Below are 18,659 nucleotides of genomic sequence, written 5' to 3'. Positions count from 1 at the left end.
ACCATACCTATTGTTCCTCAGGTGAGCGATGTGGCCCATGGGCCTCTTGTTACGGTTTCTTCTCACCTTGTCTCTCACACAAGACAGTGAGTCTTCTGTGGCTGTTCGACATAAGTTAGTTCAAGTAACCCAATTCTTGCATTGATTACATAATAATCTGAAAATGTTTTCACTTTTGGTTAAAAAAAAAACTTGGGATCTATACATACAATCAACTCCCACGCATCATACCAAAATCCTGCACTCGTAACGTACTTTTACTTAGTATAAAATATTTTTATTAATTGGTAAGGTTTTGGTGATAAAAATAACATCCGACGTTTTCTTTCATCATTATTTTCATGTTGAGCATCTGTCTCTGACTAATTAGCAAATCAACAACCGAATACGTGTAAGTGAGTACATCGAACGCGCCTCAATGTCGCCTACAAATGACCTGTCGGTCTTTAATTGAAAGCAATCCTGCTCATCTCATTGTCACACATGCGTCTAGAATATGATATTTTTGATCAATAACACATGAAATGATAATTTTACAATAGTACAAACTTAAGGTTTGGATAGGTAAATAAGTTTACATTTATAAGTATAAACTTAAGATTAAAAATGTAACACGTCCATCACTGCTGAAAACAATACGATCGACTATTGAAAACAATACGATTTTCAATCTCAATGCATATGGTTCTTGATTGTTATCGTTGTTGGAAACCACTCCAAGTACAAGAGAAATATTTAATATACTTTTAATATTATCTGATAATTTAATCCTTCCAACGGAAACCAGCGGAAGATGACCCGTGTGGAGCGCTGAACGTTGTATATGCTTTTAGAGGGTAAAGCACTGTACGCACCAGGTTTTTTATTCATTGAAACGTCAAAAAATTGCTTGACGATATTGGCCCGTTCGTTTCTAAAGCTCGATGATGGTCAACAATTGCCAATCAGATCCACCTATTAAGAATTGTGATACAAGTTTTTTGACCATTATATAAATAGTGCCTGTTTGGGAGGGTAAGGTAAGAGTTGAAATTGACACCCCGAGAAAACCATTGTCAACTGACCCGAAGCGGAGGTTGACAATGTTTTTCGAGGGTGCCAATTTCAACTCCTACCCTCACAAACAGGCACCATTTATTTTACTATACTAAATGTCTTAATTTTATAGAAAACTTTACTGCTTTTATATAGGAATGACGTAAATTCTATGGCGAACCGTAGGCGCATAACTTATGCGCATGTAACAATTCGTTGTGTTACTCGTTACCAAGTGTGTTGCTAACACTGAGGGTAATAGAACGGATTATCAGCTGCGTCTAAACCAATCATATTTCAGTATTTAACATGAAAGTATAATAAAACCTATTAAACATTTAAAAAAAAATTCCCAAATATTTCTGCTTTAAAGATTAAACATATTCCTACATCTTCATGTGGGACCTTTTCTTCTCAAGGATTTTGATAAAGTCTATGAAATGAAAATGGACGCAATCTCTGAATGCTTTTAAAATATATACTTTTTTCTGTTGTAGGCGTATTGCGCCGGGTACATGAACAGCGCGTGTAACCCCATTATATACGCCTGGAGGAGCCCCTCGTTTAGGGAGGGATACAAGGAAATCCTCTGTCAGGAGCCTTCCTATGTCGTCAGTGACGGTATGTGCATTACGTCATCGTGTTTCCGATCTACGTCTTTAATATGTTTATTTCTGTGGGTAAATGTAAACAATAGTCAACATCCTGGTTTTTTTGTTCAAATGTTTTAAATGTAAGCTTTAACTATATAATCATGCATTGGTTTTTTTATCATTGTATATATGTTTTATTTCGAAAACGTCTACTTTATAGATATGCGTTCACAGTATTATAGAGATATCTTTTTCAATATGTTTTTTCTTATGTAACTATATACCAATTGATATCGTTCTTTTTTACCACTTGCTTTCTCTCGTTTAAGGCCATGCACAGTCTTCAAGTTTAATCTTGAGCAAGTAGCACAATTTTATCTTCTGAACTTACTTAGCTTATAAATAAGCTGTTCTCTGAGTAAACTAAATAATCATTGAGCCGGTGATGAATTATTGCAATTTCTTTGTAAGAGATAAATCTTGCGCTAATTGTTCTTTCTTTAACAAGAACCCGGGGTTATGAGACGTTTGTCCTACTCAAACTCCTACTTTTACTCCAAACTTGCAATCGATACACATTGTCATTCTCACTTCGACCGGATTGCTTTCTACTACATATTGACCATGGTTTGCGACGATGCCAATTTTGGTTTATTGTATAATTTCAAAATCTGTTCTTTTAAACACCAGTTTTTATTTTTTAAGCACTGAGTTAAAATTTGAGAGTGTATTATCTTTTGAAGAAAGTATTCATGAAAGCAAGTTTACAAGATACTGATTATCAAATCACATAATATCTAAAAATATCTAAAGGTGGAATCCAAAGCCGCAAAGCGGACGTATCAAACGCACATCTTGCGTACATTCAGTAGGGTAAGTGTATCTCCCTGGTCGTCAGTCTCGTCTTTTGATTGGTGTTTATTTATAGATTGTGGTCACGTGGTGTTTATGTTTATGTTAATTTTGAAATGACGTCATAAGTTGGTGTTTTCGTATTGCCATTATTTTGAGGCCTGATGTATGGACAGTGTGGAAAAATTAATTCATTTATATTCTGCTACAATTTTCTTTGCGAGCAATGAACGTGGGATGGCTTACATTTGTTATCTATTATTTCTCCGTACAATTATTTTACCATCTTTGATTTCATTCGTAATGCATGCATGAAGGCTGAATTTGATGTATAATTTGTTATCCACAAAATACTAGTTCTACTAGTTCGGTAATAACCTACATTATCCTTCCTAATGCCCTAGAAGGAAAAGCCCCACTCCACGCCCAAAGAATAGCGTTGAGTAAAGTTATTCAAATCTCAGTATGGTTGGCCTTTCTAATACATCATTATTCACACGCAAATGTAAAAGTAAAGAGAAAATGCTAGGAGGCCATTTATCTCTTCGAATATATAAGCCCTGTCTGTAAAGAGGGAAAGACATGAAATATGGATGAAGATATAGAGTTGTAAATTGTCTGTCAATTACATATTAAACGTTAGTAGACCTGTTTGAACTTCCGGTTTATGTAGATGAGATAAAGCTTGTATTGGGTTTAAAAAACGCCTTTGTGGGTTTATCTTGGTAAAAAACAATTCCATTAGGCTGAAAATTGTTACCACAAATACACGAATCTCTATTTTTGCCTGTTTCACAGAAAAAAGAAACCCTGCTAGATTGATCCATTGCATGTCAACGGTAACTGCTCTGATGATTTTGATGCCGTATCAATGCGACATTTTTTATTTGATTTTTAATCAAATACAACACTTATTTCCGTTGATTGAGGTTTGATTATTACTAGATACTCACGACATACCGGAAACCGGGTTATTTTTTGTACTAAACGTTTTGATGAAGCAGAATCTATTCAGAGTTAACAGGAAGCCATGAATTATTTAAAACAAAAATAATTTTTTAGTTTTTCTTTTTGATGAACTGGTGAGAATTACTCCATCAAGTTTCTTTATAATTGAGTTTTTAGCAAACCTTTTGAATTGGATTACAATCTTTTCTTGTTTAAGAAAGATGATTATTACGACTGCAGTTTCCTGTAATATTGTATTGTGTGTCCATTGCTTTTGGTCCATTAGCTGCAACACAAAGAAATCTTGATTGCAAACCAAAATATCTCATTACAAAGTTAATGAAGACCGCCACTGAAAAAAAAATGATTAAGAAAGACTAATGTTTCTCCTATGGCCACGCAGTCTGTGATTTTTGTACGGTAAACATAGATAAAGGATTGAACATGTTAAACAATCGGTCTCTGATTTCCGGTGTTTGAACAGTCCTCAATGTTAGGTTCTCTCTGTTAGATCTGCGCTTTACTGTCACCGATAACTCATTATTACCTGAATATTAAATCAACATTGATGTCGTCCCATGAAGCCCCAAGGGATGCAACTCAATTAATTCGGAACCGTACCATCTATTCGTCACGTTTTTTTTTTAATTTTATAAAAACCTACTAAATTGATCGTATTTTATAAGATTTGAATTGGATATTGTTTATTTATATCGGGTTATGGTTTACTTTAAAAAGAGTAGTTCATGATTGACATGAGATTTATTAAAGACTTTGGAACATTATTGCATTTAAATTAAAATGAAGTGATATTCTACTCTTTTTACGATTATATTAATTTATATTAAGTCTCCATTTTCTTTTCAAGGTCCAATGGGCAAAGTTGTCATAAGGACAAGGTCCAAATCAAACACAGCCCCTTATCAAATCCAGGACCGGTCTTCGTTTGACCAATCATAACACTGCTTCTGTAATTACATGGGTAATAAAAAGGGGCATGTTTGATTAGGTTTTCTTAAAGTAGAAATGTATTGAAAGGTTTTATACGGAATGACTCACACGCATATGAAAGATAAAGTATGCCATATTTTTAAACATACGGATACATTAAAGCTTTTTTTCGGTTTGGCATGCAGTTAAAAGTAAAAATTTGAGTTAAGTCCTAATAATGTCGCAAGTGTCTTAGGCTCACAGTTCAAAAGCATGTTTACAATTTTGCCGAATCTGTTTAAATCCAGTTTACCAGAATATCCAAACTATTGCGAGATCGTTGCACAATGTTTATATAATATAGCATGCGTATAGCACAAAACCTTTATACATAAGGTTAAGTTTTTTGGTTTGGTTTAAGCGTCTGGTAAAATGTGGAAGATAGTTAGTGTTTTTACCGGCATTGGGATTCCTGGAATTCATTTTTTTTTTGCTGAAGAGGTTGATGAACTGACAGATAAACTGAAAGTGTTTCTGTCTCAAGCCCTATATATCTAATCAAACAACCATTAGAATTTAGAAATCCTATTGCAGAGGTTTGTAGTGACTAGTACCCAGTATTTTTGAAAATTTTGAAAGGGCTGAACAGAAAAGAAGCATGCTCATGCAATAATGCAACATTTGATTCCAGTCGGAAGCCACACGTTTTAAGAAACGCATCATTGCCATAGGAAACAAAATTTACTTAAAATAATTTTGTTTGTTGCATTTGATATGCATTTGAATCATTATTGGTAGGACAAGATAAGACCAAGAGCTTCATACCATTCCCAAGCTTTGCCGATTTCCCTCTCTGTTCCTTTTTACCACCTAATATGTTGCTTCAGTTATGTGTCTGGTACTAGGGAGACAAAAGTACAAAAATATCACTTATTTCATTCAAAAAAGTATACTTTAACACTTAAATCCCCAAAATCAAGAGAATAACAGTGCAACCAAGTCACGAAATCTTCTTATCTCAGAAAAAGATCGATTTCGTTATATGAAACCCTCCGTTTTTCTGAAAATTTGATACCACAGTCAATTTACCATACAAGATCTAGAAAACCCATTAAATCAATAAAAAAAAATAAGCTTTTAAAATAGAGAATCTTATTTTCTGATCATTGAAAATATAGTTTATTTGACTCTGCTTTTGGTCAAAGTAAAGAAACACTTCCGTTTACATTATTTACTAAGATGCGCAAAGCGCTGCGCGGACTTCGTTGCGAGACCCAAAATGCGCAGACTGACGAGTGAGACCCTATAAATTACGTATATATGACATTATTTCAACAGGGCCCTTAGGACCAAGGATACGCGTTCTCGCCAAAGTCGAGAGTATGGGAAACATTCCTGAGCGCCTTATGGCGGTCAGAAAACACTGGTAAATGAGTGTTACTCACGTAATCCATCTCACTTCCGGCACAAAATGTAGCATTCATTGAGTTGGTTTTACTTCATATTCGATTAATTACGTTTTTGTTTGCCTATTATATAATAATATAAGTTTTTTAGTTCTTTCATGTTTGATTTTGAAAGCACCGTTTTAGCTAGAGTGGCATGTTTTTTTTTATACCTGGTATAATTTCGTAATAATTTTTGCAACACCATTTTCAGGAATTTGGCATATAATATTGTTGGTTGTTTTTTTTAACAACAAAAAACGTAATATTCGGGGCACATTTTATTTTACCGATGGTTTCATAAACAGTTTAGTTACTTTAGTACATACATGTAAAGGCAAATACAAGACTTGTTTGATACTTGTACCATCATCAGATGTTGCATTTGAAACATTCTCGGTGTCTCGGCGGATTGTCTAGCTCTGTGTAAACTGAAACCCTTGAATTATGACGTATCGTGTAGCTGAGTATAAACATTCGTTTTCTGTTCTCCTTTTACTTTGATGAAAATGACTAATAGTGTTTATATTTGTCGAAAGATGGCGCTTCGACGGCAGCTGAAATGAATCCAGTGAAAGGTTATTAACACAAACTGTGTTAAATATGCAATCGTTAACTGTGAAGATGTGACGATACACACGAGACCAAAAGAATTTACACAAATATTTGCATTTGATACCTCTCCGCTCAGACGCTGTCCATAAAAAGCACTAAACATGATTAGTCTTCTAGTTGATATTTACTAACATAAACATACAAATTGAAATCGTCTGAGGTTTCAATGAATAACTTCTTGTTTTTTACGAACAGAGGAAAGGCGTCGATATGCTTTATCAAAAGCAAAATCTCTTGAACTGGTCTACAGCCTTAAATTCCAAATGTAATGTATTTGAACCAATGGTTACCTTCGTTATATATTGTGTACACTATTAAATGCAACCAATCAGCTTCGATGTTTCACCGTTGTCAGTTTATTCATTGTGTCAGTAGAAATTTGACAGTTAGCTGCAGACCTTGTTGTACTATCTGTTTGCTTTTTGCAAAGTTTATTTAATATTTTGAATCCGAAACAAAAATCTTAAGGCTTGTTAACATTATGTAGTCAATTTTTAATCAACGCCATTTTATTTTAGATTTACATTTTAAATAATTTTTCGTATCATGAATATCTGCATTATTATTTTACGTAAATCAAGATGAAAAAGACTTCATCTGCTGCCATTGCAATTTAGAACACTGAATATTTAAAAATTAAAACGAAATAGTCCAAACCTGTGTTTTAAACACGGTTGTCCCATGTAAACGTCCTGAGTTTAAACTCACACCGTCTGTGTTGAGCATTCATGATCGTATAAATTATACGTGCACATAGAACCATTTTAATAAGAGCTTGGACTTTGGGTAGTTGTGTTAAACAGCAATGTGACGCAGGCCTGTCTATTTCATTGTCAGCCATTCAGCCATAGCTCTCTGAAATCAACAAGATTTGTCTGGCTTTTGAGCTAAGCCTACGCAATCGGTGCAAATTTCGCTTGAAACCGCGTCATTTTTAACTTGTTTTGACGCAAGAAATAGATAGTTACGTCCTACTGAAAGTCCAAGGTCTTGTTAAAATGGTTCTAATTATATATAAGACGAATCGGCCCCACAACATAGGTCTGCAGCTCACTGAATTTAGACATGTCAAGTTAATCGCTAGTTGGGAGAAGACCAGCTACATTATGCACGTCGTAAGAGAACAAGCAGCGGGGTTAATTTATACCTTCTAAAGGACAATTACTGGGTGTAAAACTCATACAAAATCCAGCTTTGATAGTGTAGTAGAGGCAATTGTATGGCAGTCCATCAGCCAGGTTTCCAAAGTCCATTATTAAAAAATGCCAGTTTCCTTAGAAGGACCAATATATGTTTATAATAATTGCATTTCGAAGCATGTTGGCTGCATTGCATCCTATTTCCTGTGCATGTGCATTCAAATAAGGTTATATGAGACTAATAGTTTTGGGGTTATAACGACCAAGAACAGTGGACATACAATAATAATTTGGTATATTTTGTATATTTTGCATTTTATAGGACAGATTATACCTAAAATTTGCGCGTGTATGTATTTATTTATTTTTCAATATATTGGATGCACAATATTGAAATATGGTGGTGGAGAAATCACAAAGTAACAAAAATTAATGGAAAGTAAGAAGATATACGTTACAGTTATTTATTATTATACTAAGTATATAAAAGTAATAAATCACGGTAAGATTACTTATCCGCCAAATATTTTTATCATTTTTCATAGTCTTCATCAACTATATATATTATAATATCATCGTCAGTGGGCCATTTTTTTTGGAAATTCAGATTCGCTGGTCGCAAAATTCGTACCGCCGGGTTGTACAAACACATGACTTACAGAACGTATTTTTACTAAACATATTTACGAAACTAAATATAATTATATCGGATGAAGATTAATTGTACATGCATAATTATAACGAGTGACCATGTTAAATCAACACTAAAACATTTAGGTGTATGTTTTATATGATGCATTATGACTCACTTGTTTTATGTTTGTGTTGTTTTATTTATAATGTTGTATGACGTCATCACGTTTGTATTTTACGTTTTCACGTTTATCGTCACGAGAGTTATTTCCCTTTATTAACAGACCGGATAGAAGTTTTGTACAATCAGGAAAATAGTCAACCATTTAAACGACTAACAGGTACCAGGGTTAGGGTTGCTTTGGTTACGTCATCAGACATAGCATGCCCGTTAAAATGACATCACATAACACACGGTTACACATTTTGAAATTATCGCCTCTGTCTTTGAAAGAAACCAACAAAATTATCTTATTTTGTCTTGATTTGCAGTAGAAACTCTAAAATACTTGCTTTTTATACTTTTATGATGTATTGATAATGATATTATGAAAGAACTCATGCCAAAGCAATGTTAACTCCAGTGAACGAAATAAACAAGGTTAACCCATATATCGTTAGTTATTTGATTGCATGCTATAAATATGTTATTTTATATTAACTTTTATAACTCTGTCTGACGTGTATTGTTTATTTTTCCATTATTATTCTTCAAAAAGTATGATTTATGAACTGTTGTTATGAGATTATAATATACATTTATAGCAGGTGTACTGATATCTTCGATAGGCTCTATTCTACCCCTGTATTACAAACGTTATTTTCGCAAATTTGAATCTGAGCGCATGCGCATGCAATTTTAATCTACAAATGTACAGTTACATGTACCTGTTATAAGCTGTTACTTACATACGTTTACCTTTTCAAACCCGAACTTCAATTTGTACACGTGAACAGTTAATCAAATTAACTTTTTCTGTCTGTTATATCACCGACAATTGTGCCTAGCATGAAATTCATGTTATATTTTTACTATCCTTATATAGCTACAACCTACTAATCACGTGGAATTCACGTGGAAAAAAATTTACGTCACGTGGACAAATTTTTCGTCACGTGGAAAAATTTCAAGTTATTTTCAAATAAATTTTCTTTTAAAATTCACATGAAAGCATGTTTTACTCGTGAAAATCACGTGTGGCACAGTTGGCTGTTGTAGCTAGTATTTTTGCATGATGCTGTATGAAATCCCCGACATAGAATGATAGAATCAGGGCTCCAATCCTCTACACAATGCATCGTAGTATCTATATGATGTCAATATAGAATTAAAGGGAATTCTTACTTATTATAATAACTAAGATAAAGGTAGAATGTCTTTTACTGAATCAGGCATTGCATATATTATTGATCTTTGCATGTATTTTCCTATTTTAATTTTAAAATAGAAAAAAAATTAAGCAGAATGAAATTTTCTATCAAAAATTGTATTTCATATTATACACATCATATTTGGTACATACTACGATGCATTGACTGTTATCTAGTGAAAGAATCCCCGGTAAACTGATTAGCGAGCGCAGCTGCTACACGTATAGATATAGACCAAAGAACGGTGTTGTCTTTCTTACATTAATATGATGTTTATATGGAATATATTATATAAAAGTAAAAGAAATGATTAATGTATTTCTGAAACGTAATGTGTTTTTAACGTTCGAGTTATATCCAGTAATATTTGATATGATCGTTTAATAAAACTCTTTGAAAGTTGACATTGATTATAAAAATTTATTGATTTGTATTATTATAGATTATCGGACGTGTTGTTTAATCTTTCTCTGTGTGCCTTTCAGACACGATGCACGATAGCTCGCCCGGTCCACGGAGGCGGATCTCGCTTTTCATCAACTCCGTCAGAGCGTCTCACCGCGGATCTAGGATGGGGTCTGACGATTCTTTATCCCACTACTCGCTTCATAGTCTCAACAAAGCACACAAAGCAAACAAGGCCAATGACTCCTCAACACACAAGCTGCTACGCAAGCTCACCGGTAAAACGGCCAAAGGTAGTTCCATCATCAAACGCGACGGGTCCGTGATTCTAGTGAAAAATGGCAAAATTGTTTCAATGCGCGAGGATGTGCGCAGAAGGAACACATACGGTGATCTGGACGATGTTTTTCTTCCCAGCTCGTCTCCCCTGGCGGACAAGTATAAAAACGGAACTCGTCCTCCCCTTATAAGGCAACCAAATCTTAACATTCTGTATGAAAGTAACTCTGAAAGAGTAGTATTAGGGCAGGCAAAAGAGAATGGATCTGCATTAAGGTGTCGCTCTATATCGGAGGAAGACGTGAAATCCAGCACACACTCCATAGAGAAAGTTAATTCCAGTGCACCAAATATCGAAATCTTGATTTCGGAGGCGACAAACGCAGATGAGACTCAGACAGTGACTGATAATTTGTGTCCTCAATGTCAGAGGTTATCTACCTTTAAACCTTTGGAAACCCGATGTTCCCACGGGTTGTTCCCGAGCCCCGTGACCATCCGACGATCACGTAGTGATACAATACGTCAGAGTGCCAGTAATTCCCCGGAAGAAACTGTTCATTTATTGTCAAAGAGCGACCAAAATGTGTACAAGTTACCTCTTTTGGCGTCGCCGTCGTCACCATCATTTGAACGCTTGAAAACGCATGCGCAAACAAACGGGACTGCGAGTGACGGTGAAATTAATGTGAACGTGCCGCTTTATACAAGACGGTGGTTAAAACATAATGTTAATAGCGTGCAAACGTGATAGTATTGAATTTCCCCCGTGTAAAACTGTGTATTTTTTATTTTGATTTTAAACTGTATGTGATTTACGACTGGAATTAGAAGCAATAGTTGTCATTATGATTTAAAGCAATATATTTACATGTGCGTGAAATATCCTTTACAAAGTCTAACGCTGTTGTAAGTTCTGAGAAGGACTGAGGACATGTTTAACCGACCGGAAGTTTGCTACCGAACAGTTTATTAGTCACTCGAATGTTAGCATGTTGAAAACTGTACAGTATTACTTTTGCAATTCAGAATTGTACACTGTGCTTATATACATGTACTTACATCACATTTCATCTAATGAATAGCTGGTAAAAAAAATATTAGATTTTGGTGAAACAAACATAAATATGTCGTAAATTAGGAAACCATGCAAGCATTGCTTAGATATGTGTTCAATATATTTCCTGCACTGGATAAGTTTTAAAACACTGAGTTCAATTTTTAAAGTGAAAGTTTGATCTCTGTTGTATTTTTGTGAAATATTTTATAATTACAGAAATCAGTTTTGAATTTTTAAATTTTGTTTGAAAGATTTTATATGTATACTCAGAAAAAATTTAAATTTTAGGAAAGATTTATTTTCAAATCCTGGGACATGTTGTAAAATATTTGTGTTATATGTTTTTATTCCAGAGATGTAAATGTACGTTAGAATTGAAAAAATAAAAACGTTTTATAGAATACCTTTGTTATTTAATGAAATATTTATACACATAACGAATAATGGTTGATATGTACACACGACGGACAGAATAATTTACAATGATTTAAAGGTTCGCTGATGTGGAAACAGGAATTACAAAACAGGTGATCACAGTGAAGTTCAGGTGCTAAAAAAAGTTTTTTCTTCTTTTTTCGTTTTGTTCTTTACTCATATCTGCAAGAAAATTTAGAAAAATGTTGCGATAATCATATCAGTGATGTACAATATCTCTTTCAAAGAGAGATAACTGGGTTTTTTCATAAGTAATGTTACATAAAAACAAATATCTTAAAGAATTTTTTTTGACTTATTTAAATCTGACAATAAAAATTACCAAGAAACAATGATCTTAGAAAAGCTATAAATTGTTGGTCTCTGCATTCATCAATTTTTTTTTCGTTTTTCAATCGTTTTGGCATTTTACTTTCCCAGAAAAAAAATCAAAATAATACTGTCACCGTACCCCGTTTTACTGACACACAGGACAACACTTCCCCTCCACATTAACAGGTTTATCGCAGCTGGTGCGGGGACAGTCGATGCTTCCACACATCGCTTCCTCTATCCCCTCAGAACAGCGACAAAACGTGCAGGGGTCGATAAATTTTGTCTCCCCTCCTTCAATTTTGGCGCCATTGGGTGCAATACAGCTCTCATCCGGCTCCTCCTGCGCAAGAACGGAGCAGGCGACAAACCCAATGAGAAAAATGGCGAGTATCGTTGTTTCCTTCATTATCTACAGAAAAAATAGTGCAATTTTAAACATTTCAATCATTTTTGGAGGGCAATTTTAACTCAAGGTTGAGTGTCCCTCTTTCATGAATTTTAACCCAATTTATGGCTTCCAGTTTATAAGCCAAAACAGATAAGTAACTTAGCTCGGAAAGACTATGATAACATCGATTTAAGAAATTACACGTATAAAAAGTTCAGATGCGGAAACCTGAAGTATATGTACTCAATCTATCGATCTTGCCAGTTGGCATCATGTTGATAAACATTTTTAAGTTTTATTTTTTAATATAGATTTCTAATATACCAGCACATTGTAGACCTTTCATGTGATATTTTTGATATGCAAGGATGACACAATTTATTTTGAGATAATTTTTGAAACTGGGGGTCGTTTTATTCTCATCAGATTCTAGCAAGGAATTTCCTGCTGTTACGTCAAAGTTAACGTCATAATAAATTACTGAGATTACTGAGTATATATTAAATTTTTGTTTGTACTTGATACCGCTTATATTTTAAATTGATCCAATGCATGTTTCTTCTCCCTTTAATTTCAGGCTCAGTCGTACACACTAGGAATAAATTGGTATAATCATTTCAACTTTGGATTGTATTGTTTATGTAACCAAGAGCCACACATTTCATAGGTTTTCATATTAGTCGCACAATAAAGGCTTCAACATATAAATAATCACCACTGAATCTTAGATTAGCCTGCGGGATAGTGATGTAACAATTATTCTTTTTTATGTAATGGCATTAATGAATCTAACAAGGAACATTAACTCCATGTAAACATGATTATAGTCTTCCCAACAGTTTGTATTTTGAAGTAAAGCAGTTGATGGTCTGGATATTTTTATTGATACCAATTGAACAAGAAGATAGAGAGATGGGTTCTAACGATACATTGTAAATCTTTTTTATATATCTGTATAATTTCTTTCGTAAAAAAAAAAAAAACTGTGTTAGTGATGACATGTAATATTTTTGCTAACATGGGCTTGCCAAACTGAAATTCAACAAGTTAAAACTATGCAATTATATAGGGTGATTGATTCGTTTTACATTACAGTTGTAGACTTTGTCACGATGTAGACCCTAAATACACTAAGTTAGCTGTGCATCAAAGTACATGTACATCTGTACCTTGATTTGGAATTTTGATTTTAAGATTTTGTATTTCCAAGGAACCTGAATTATAAATAAAATGTTCACATTTTCAGGATATAACGAGTAAATGGTTAGAATCTGATATGAATTAAGAACGAGCGTTTCTTCTGCTTCCATTTATCCTCTACTTTTGGTGTGTATGTATGAAACAAAAAGCCAAACATATGATCCATGTAATGCAAACACATGAATATAGATCCTCCAAAGAGCGATAACTCCGAATTCATTTAATAGACTTAACATTGTGTTCTTATTTCTTCTAACACTTGCCCCTTTCCCCATTAAAGGCATTTTGGGTTTGTTTTTTTTAAAGTTTCCTATTAGAAACCCCTTTCCCTGTCAAAAATATGGGATATCTCTTCAGTGATTTATTTTGGGGCCTCTTTTTACCCATATATAAAGTGCCTTAACTCTTATGTATGCTCGCATTCTCTGCCTTTACGTTGGAATTTAAGGAATAAATAAGGATTTATGGGGTGATCAAATACGGCCGGGGGTGAGCACATCAAAGAAAGTCCGATGAGCTTAATAATGAATTTGATCCCGCCGGACCTTATTTGAACACCTCGTGGTATTCAAAGAATGATTCCTCTTATATCTATATTATTATCACAATAAAAATGGTACTTAATATTGAAATAACGACATTTTAAAAAATATTTTCATGTCGTATAATCACGCTAACCCCGCTTGTGCCTCACAATACGTCATTAATACATGTACGTCACAAAATGATTCGTTATCACCGACAGAGACACTGAAAAAATGTAAATATATTATGCATAAAAATGGACATTAACTTTGAGAAAATTAGTGAATAGTTTTTCAAACGTAATTAAATGACGAATCTATGAAGTAAACAAATAATTCACGGATTTTATTAGACTTATCAAGCATAGCTGTATACTGGACATCGTTAATGCATCATATAGATCTAATTCTGTTGAAAGAGAATACACTACGCGTGACAAATATTATAAATACAGATATGTAGAAACAAACCGGATCTACATGTATTACACGATCATAATGACATCACATAAAATTACAAGTCCGTAAGAAAGAATACTCAATCGATCGCAAGCTAAATAAAATCATTTCCACGGGTTTAATTATATTACAGAAAAATAAAAAAGAAGCGGTTTTGAATTATGGTATAGAATTGGATTGATAGCAGAATTATTAGTTCATAATATAGAAAAGAGTAAATCAACAGCAACAAAAAATCAAAAGTCTCTCGGATACAAGATTTCATTTTGGTTAGCATTTTAATCCAATCTGGCAAAGCATGAAAAACTTTTCAAAAGTCTTAACATTTATTTTTGTCTCCGTATTTCTGCATTAGTGAAATTGCACTTTAAATTTAATTAATTTTATGTGTAACGCAGTGTCTCGTGTGATTGGATAATTTGTAGAGAGATTTTACCTAATCAAAAAAATAAATAAAAAAATAAAAGAAAGTACATGTACAGTGCAATAATTCATCTAGGTTGATCTAGTAGCAATTCTGATTTATGAATAACCATTATCCGGTCACTGGTCAAAATATAATTGTTTTTAAACTTCTGTTAACTGGCCGCTTGGATTCAGTAAATATGCTGTTTTTCTCAACTAAATAGTTTTTATGTTTAACTTAATTCAACAGACTGAACTACATGTAACTTATTTCCTTCACATATTTCTCCTAAACACGGAAGAAGATAAAGTAAAATAGGGCATGAAGTGTTTGAAACATTAAGAAAAGAGTAACTTTGTTGCCATTTGAATCGTTTAAACTGATTTCATCGTTTTATGAACATTGTTTTAATATGTTTGAACATTGCGCCCCATGACCTCTATAAAAATTCGACCGATTTGATAGTAGCTATAGTATGAAAATATTAACAGGCTATTGTAAAACGGTATTGAATTTATATGATACAATAAAGCAAATAAAAATAGCCTACCGTTGTGGATGAAACAGTCACTGTCCTTTAGCAAGAGAACCAGGATGTAATTGTAAGTTGACTGGTGGTCTGGCCTGTGGTTTACGTGATGTATTTCCGATTTTTCATTTCAGGTTTACTAATGATGAGTTGAATTATTGATATAATAACTGATTATGATCACTTATGATAATTTGATGAATGCGTAAGAGAGAGAGGGAGAGAGAGAGAGGGAGAGAAAGAGAGAGAGAGACAGACAGAGAGACAGACAGAGAGAAACAGACAGAGAGAGACAGACAGACAGAGAGAGAGACAGACAGCGGACGGACAGACAGACGGACTGACAGACAGAGACAGATTGACAGACAGAGACAGCAAACGAGTGAGAAAGGAACAGTTTACAAAACGTTTAAAATAATGTTACAAGATTTTAAAAAAAGAAAAGAATGCAAATATAAAATTTCCTTTAAAAATGGTTACGCGTGGACTAGTTTTTCAACAAAGCATGAATATTAATGAGATTGGAGACATTATTTTTCTTTCTTCAGAACTTAACATACATGTACCAGTGCCCATCTTTTCGTCGCACCCGAAAAACGGTATAATCCCATATTAATGACCAATGACCTTGACCTCATAAATCTCAGTTGATTAATTTCTTAATCGAGGTTAATTGTTAAAATTTACTTACGTGGGATAAACCGTATAGACTATGATGTATGACATGGCTATTCAACTGTCGTGAATTTAATGATATACATAAATAATATTCAATCAAACTGACTAATTGTTGTGACACGTGCTGCAGAACGGTTGAGGTCAAGGGTTCATATATATAGTTAAAATGTCACCGAAAATTTGTTTACTTTCATAGCGATTTGGAATCTTAATAACACAGTATTAAAGTATGTATTGTTAGACTTATTTCAATCTAAAATTATCAACTTTCTTTTCCTTAAATTTCAATCTACTTTCAAGAATCTTAATGTTTTGACGTGTCTCTTTAATTATTAAAAATCAGCATGTTATTTTGTAGTGATGATGCATATGTTGAAAGAGAAAGGGGGGGGGGGTGTACCGGTGTATTAACTGTTACATTTTAATGAATTACAAGAAGTTGCAATGTACTCCCATTCATAAATGAAATTAAATTTGATTGAATTACATATGTACATCTATTGAATGAATAAAGGCAAAGCTGTGTTTTCCTACTACGTTGAAGCAAGCGTTCGACTAAAAAAAAGAGATTTGTTATATCCAATTTCCTAATGTTATCATAAGATTATCCCTTCTAAGTCTTTTTTTATCGATTTAAACATAAAACACTCTCTTTAGTTAGTTCTGTAGATTCAGCCTTACACTTTTCGTTTTCAATTTACTTTTTTTTTTTTATCAAATATCAAAGGCAGTAAAACCTCTAATCACTGTAAACTCAAACATTGACTTTAATTTAATGGTTTTATTGCAATATCCAAAATGTTGTTACTACCTACAAACCTGCAGGTTGGCATACCTTCAGTTACGAAATAAAAATTAACCGAAAAGCATTTAAATGCTGCAGTTGCATTATTCAGATCCATGTTGTGACGTTTTATTTATCGAAATACACAATAAAATCAAGTAAACTTTCATACATGTAAAGTTTCTTTCCTAAAATTGTATTCTAAAAGAGTAGCGCAGTGGTTGACAGGATTCATTAGTTATGAGTTCGAATTCCGCTTGGAAGTTTAAAAGTTTTTACATTTCCGAAAAAGTTTTAAACGTATTTTTTGGTTAAATATTGTATAATCTGAAAATTCCAAACCGGTGAAAGTATTTTAATTACATGTATAATTTACTTTAATCCACATCATTACCGACAGTTGTCCCATATCACCTTAAGACATCTTTTAAATTCTTCTCTGCAGTTTTCAAATTTTGGAACGAACCATTGTATGTTTTGCAATCTGCTCTTCAAATCAACTGTCGGGTTCAAATGTGTTTGTATGATATACACACTCTTTAACAACACACTTTGATAAAAAAAGAAAAAAATCTTCAGAGACGTGGAAAAGTAAATGTACCTTGAGAGAAGAAAAAAAACCTGCATAACCATTGCTTAAGTAAATTGCTTAAAATCTTCTTTGCAGCAGAGTATGAAGGCTGTGGTGTTTTTAGCCCTGTCCCTCGTGATGATGGGTGCGTCATATGCTGATGACGATGACGACGGATGTGAGATCATTTTCGGTCCCAACATCGGAGACACGCTTCCCCGGGGTGAGAGAGTATTCATCGATCCTTGCGTATATTGCGACTGTCCCGATGACGCACTTCCGGGGACGCATGCGTCGTGCGACCGGATCCCATGTCCCCCCGTTCCCCGGAACTGCACAAAACCCGTGCAAGTCGACGGGGAGTGTTGTGTGAAGTGCGAGTAGACTATACAACAAACTTTTAAGTCTTGACGGGTTATCTGTATAATTACTGAAAACAATACTGCATTTCTATTATTGTACACAAATGAACACTGGTAAAGCAAATGGTATAAGTTGCATGGGTTTTTTTTTTTTTTGTTGAATTTATTTATATTTTTGATTTCTAACTTGAATTATCTCTCCGTTGTTTATTACAATTACTTCGTTTTGGTTTATAAATTTGCTCAGTTGTTTCAATATTGTTTGTTATTTTTTTGGGAATCTTTAATTATTTATGATCACTGTTGCATGTAACAACGTTGCCTCTCGATAACAGTGTAATTGTCAAGGACTGAGTTCTGTTTCATTTAATATGTCAAGTTGTTACACCTGTGGTTAATTTTTTCTTACCGTTCTGCAAAACAAGGTACCGTCTACCGGTACATTGCTGTACATCAAGGTCTAGCGTTGTAAATTAATTTAAAAGTTCCCTCGTTCACTTGGTACTTATATCCTGACGTTTAAAAGAAATGGCCACTTTAAATGTACACCTTTATGCATTGTGATGGATCCTCGGGGGATAAAACATCCAACTGAACCAGAGCATCGACTAAAATAATAACACGGGTGTTTTAAAAATCCTCCCCGAATCTCCAGTTTGCAAACAAATCCATTTTAAATCCCCACGGTGTAGTATTAAAGCGT

The 18,659-nt window shown here is 33.8% G+C and overlaps 1 protein-coding gene and 2 long non-coding RNA genes across 7 annotated transcripts in view; 2 read left to right on the top strand and 1 right to left on the bottom strand.

Moving 5' to 3' along the window:
• The window catches only part of LOC128162697 (octopamine receptor beta-2R-like), a 44,696-nt gene extending 32,990 nt beyond the window's left edge, over nt 1-11,706 (top strand). For 4 of the 5 annotated variants that reach the window (XM_052825971.1, XM_052825970.1, XM_052825972.1 and 1 more), the window contains 3 exons: nt 1,533-1,656; nt 8,475-8,531; nt 10,047-11,706. In XM_052825971.1, the coding sequence (XP_052681931.1) occupies nt 1,533-1,656; nt 8,475-8,531; nt 10,047-10,996 (1,131 nt within the window). In that variant the 3' untranslated portion in view covers nt 10,997-11,706. The remainder of the gene's footprint in view (nt 1-1,532; nt 1,657-8,474; nt 8,532-10,046) is intronic. The other variant, XM_052825974.1, reaches the window with a different exon arrangement.
• LOC128162698 (uncharacterized) lies at nt 11,582-15,700 on the bottom strand. Its single transcript, XR_008240692.1, has 3 exons — nt 15,583-15,700; nt 12,192-12,464; nt 11,582-11,902 (listed from the first exon to the last, which is right to left on the bottom strand). It is a non-coding gene; the product is annotated as an uncharacterized LOC128162698 (long non-coding RNA).
• A 679-nt stretch (nt 15,701-16,379) lies between these two features.
• LOC128163908 (uncharacterized) lies at nt 16,380-18,212 on the top strand. Its single transcript, XR_008240876.1, has 2 exons — nt 16,380-16,466; nt 17,691-18,212. It is a non-coding gene; the product is annotated as an uncharacterized LOC128163908 (long non-coding RNA).
• The last annotated feature ends 447 nt before the right edge of the window (nt 18,213-18,659 follow it).

The sequence above is a fragment of the Crassostrea angulata genome, chromosome 9 (assembly GCF_025612915.1).
Source record: "Crassostrea angulata isolate pt1a10 chromosome 9, ASM2561291v2, whole genome shotgun sequence".
Lineage (NCBI taxonomy): Eukaryota > Metazoa > Mollusca > Bivalvia > Ostreida > Ostreidae > Magallana > Magallana angulata.
Note: the sequence above shows the minus strand (reverse complement) of the source record. Positions and strands in the feature narration are given on the sequence as shown.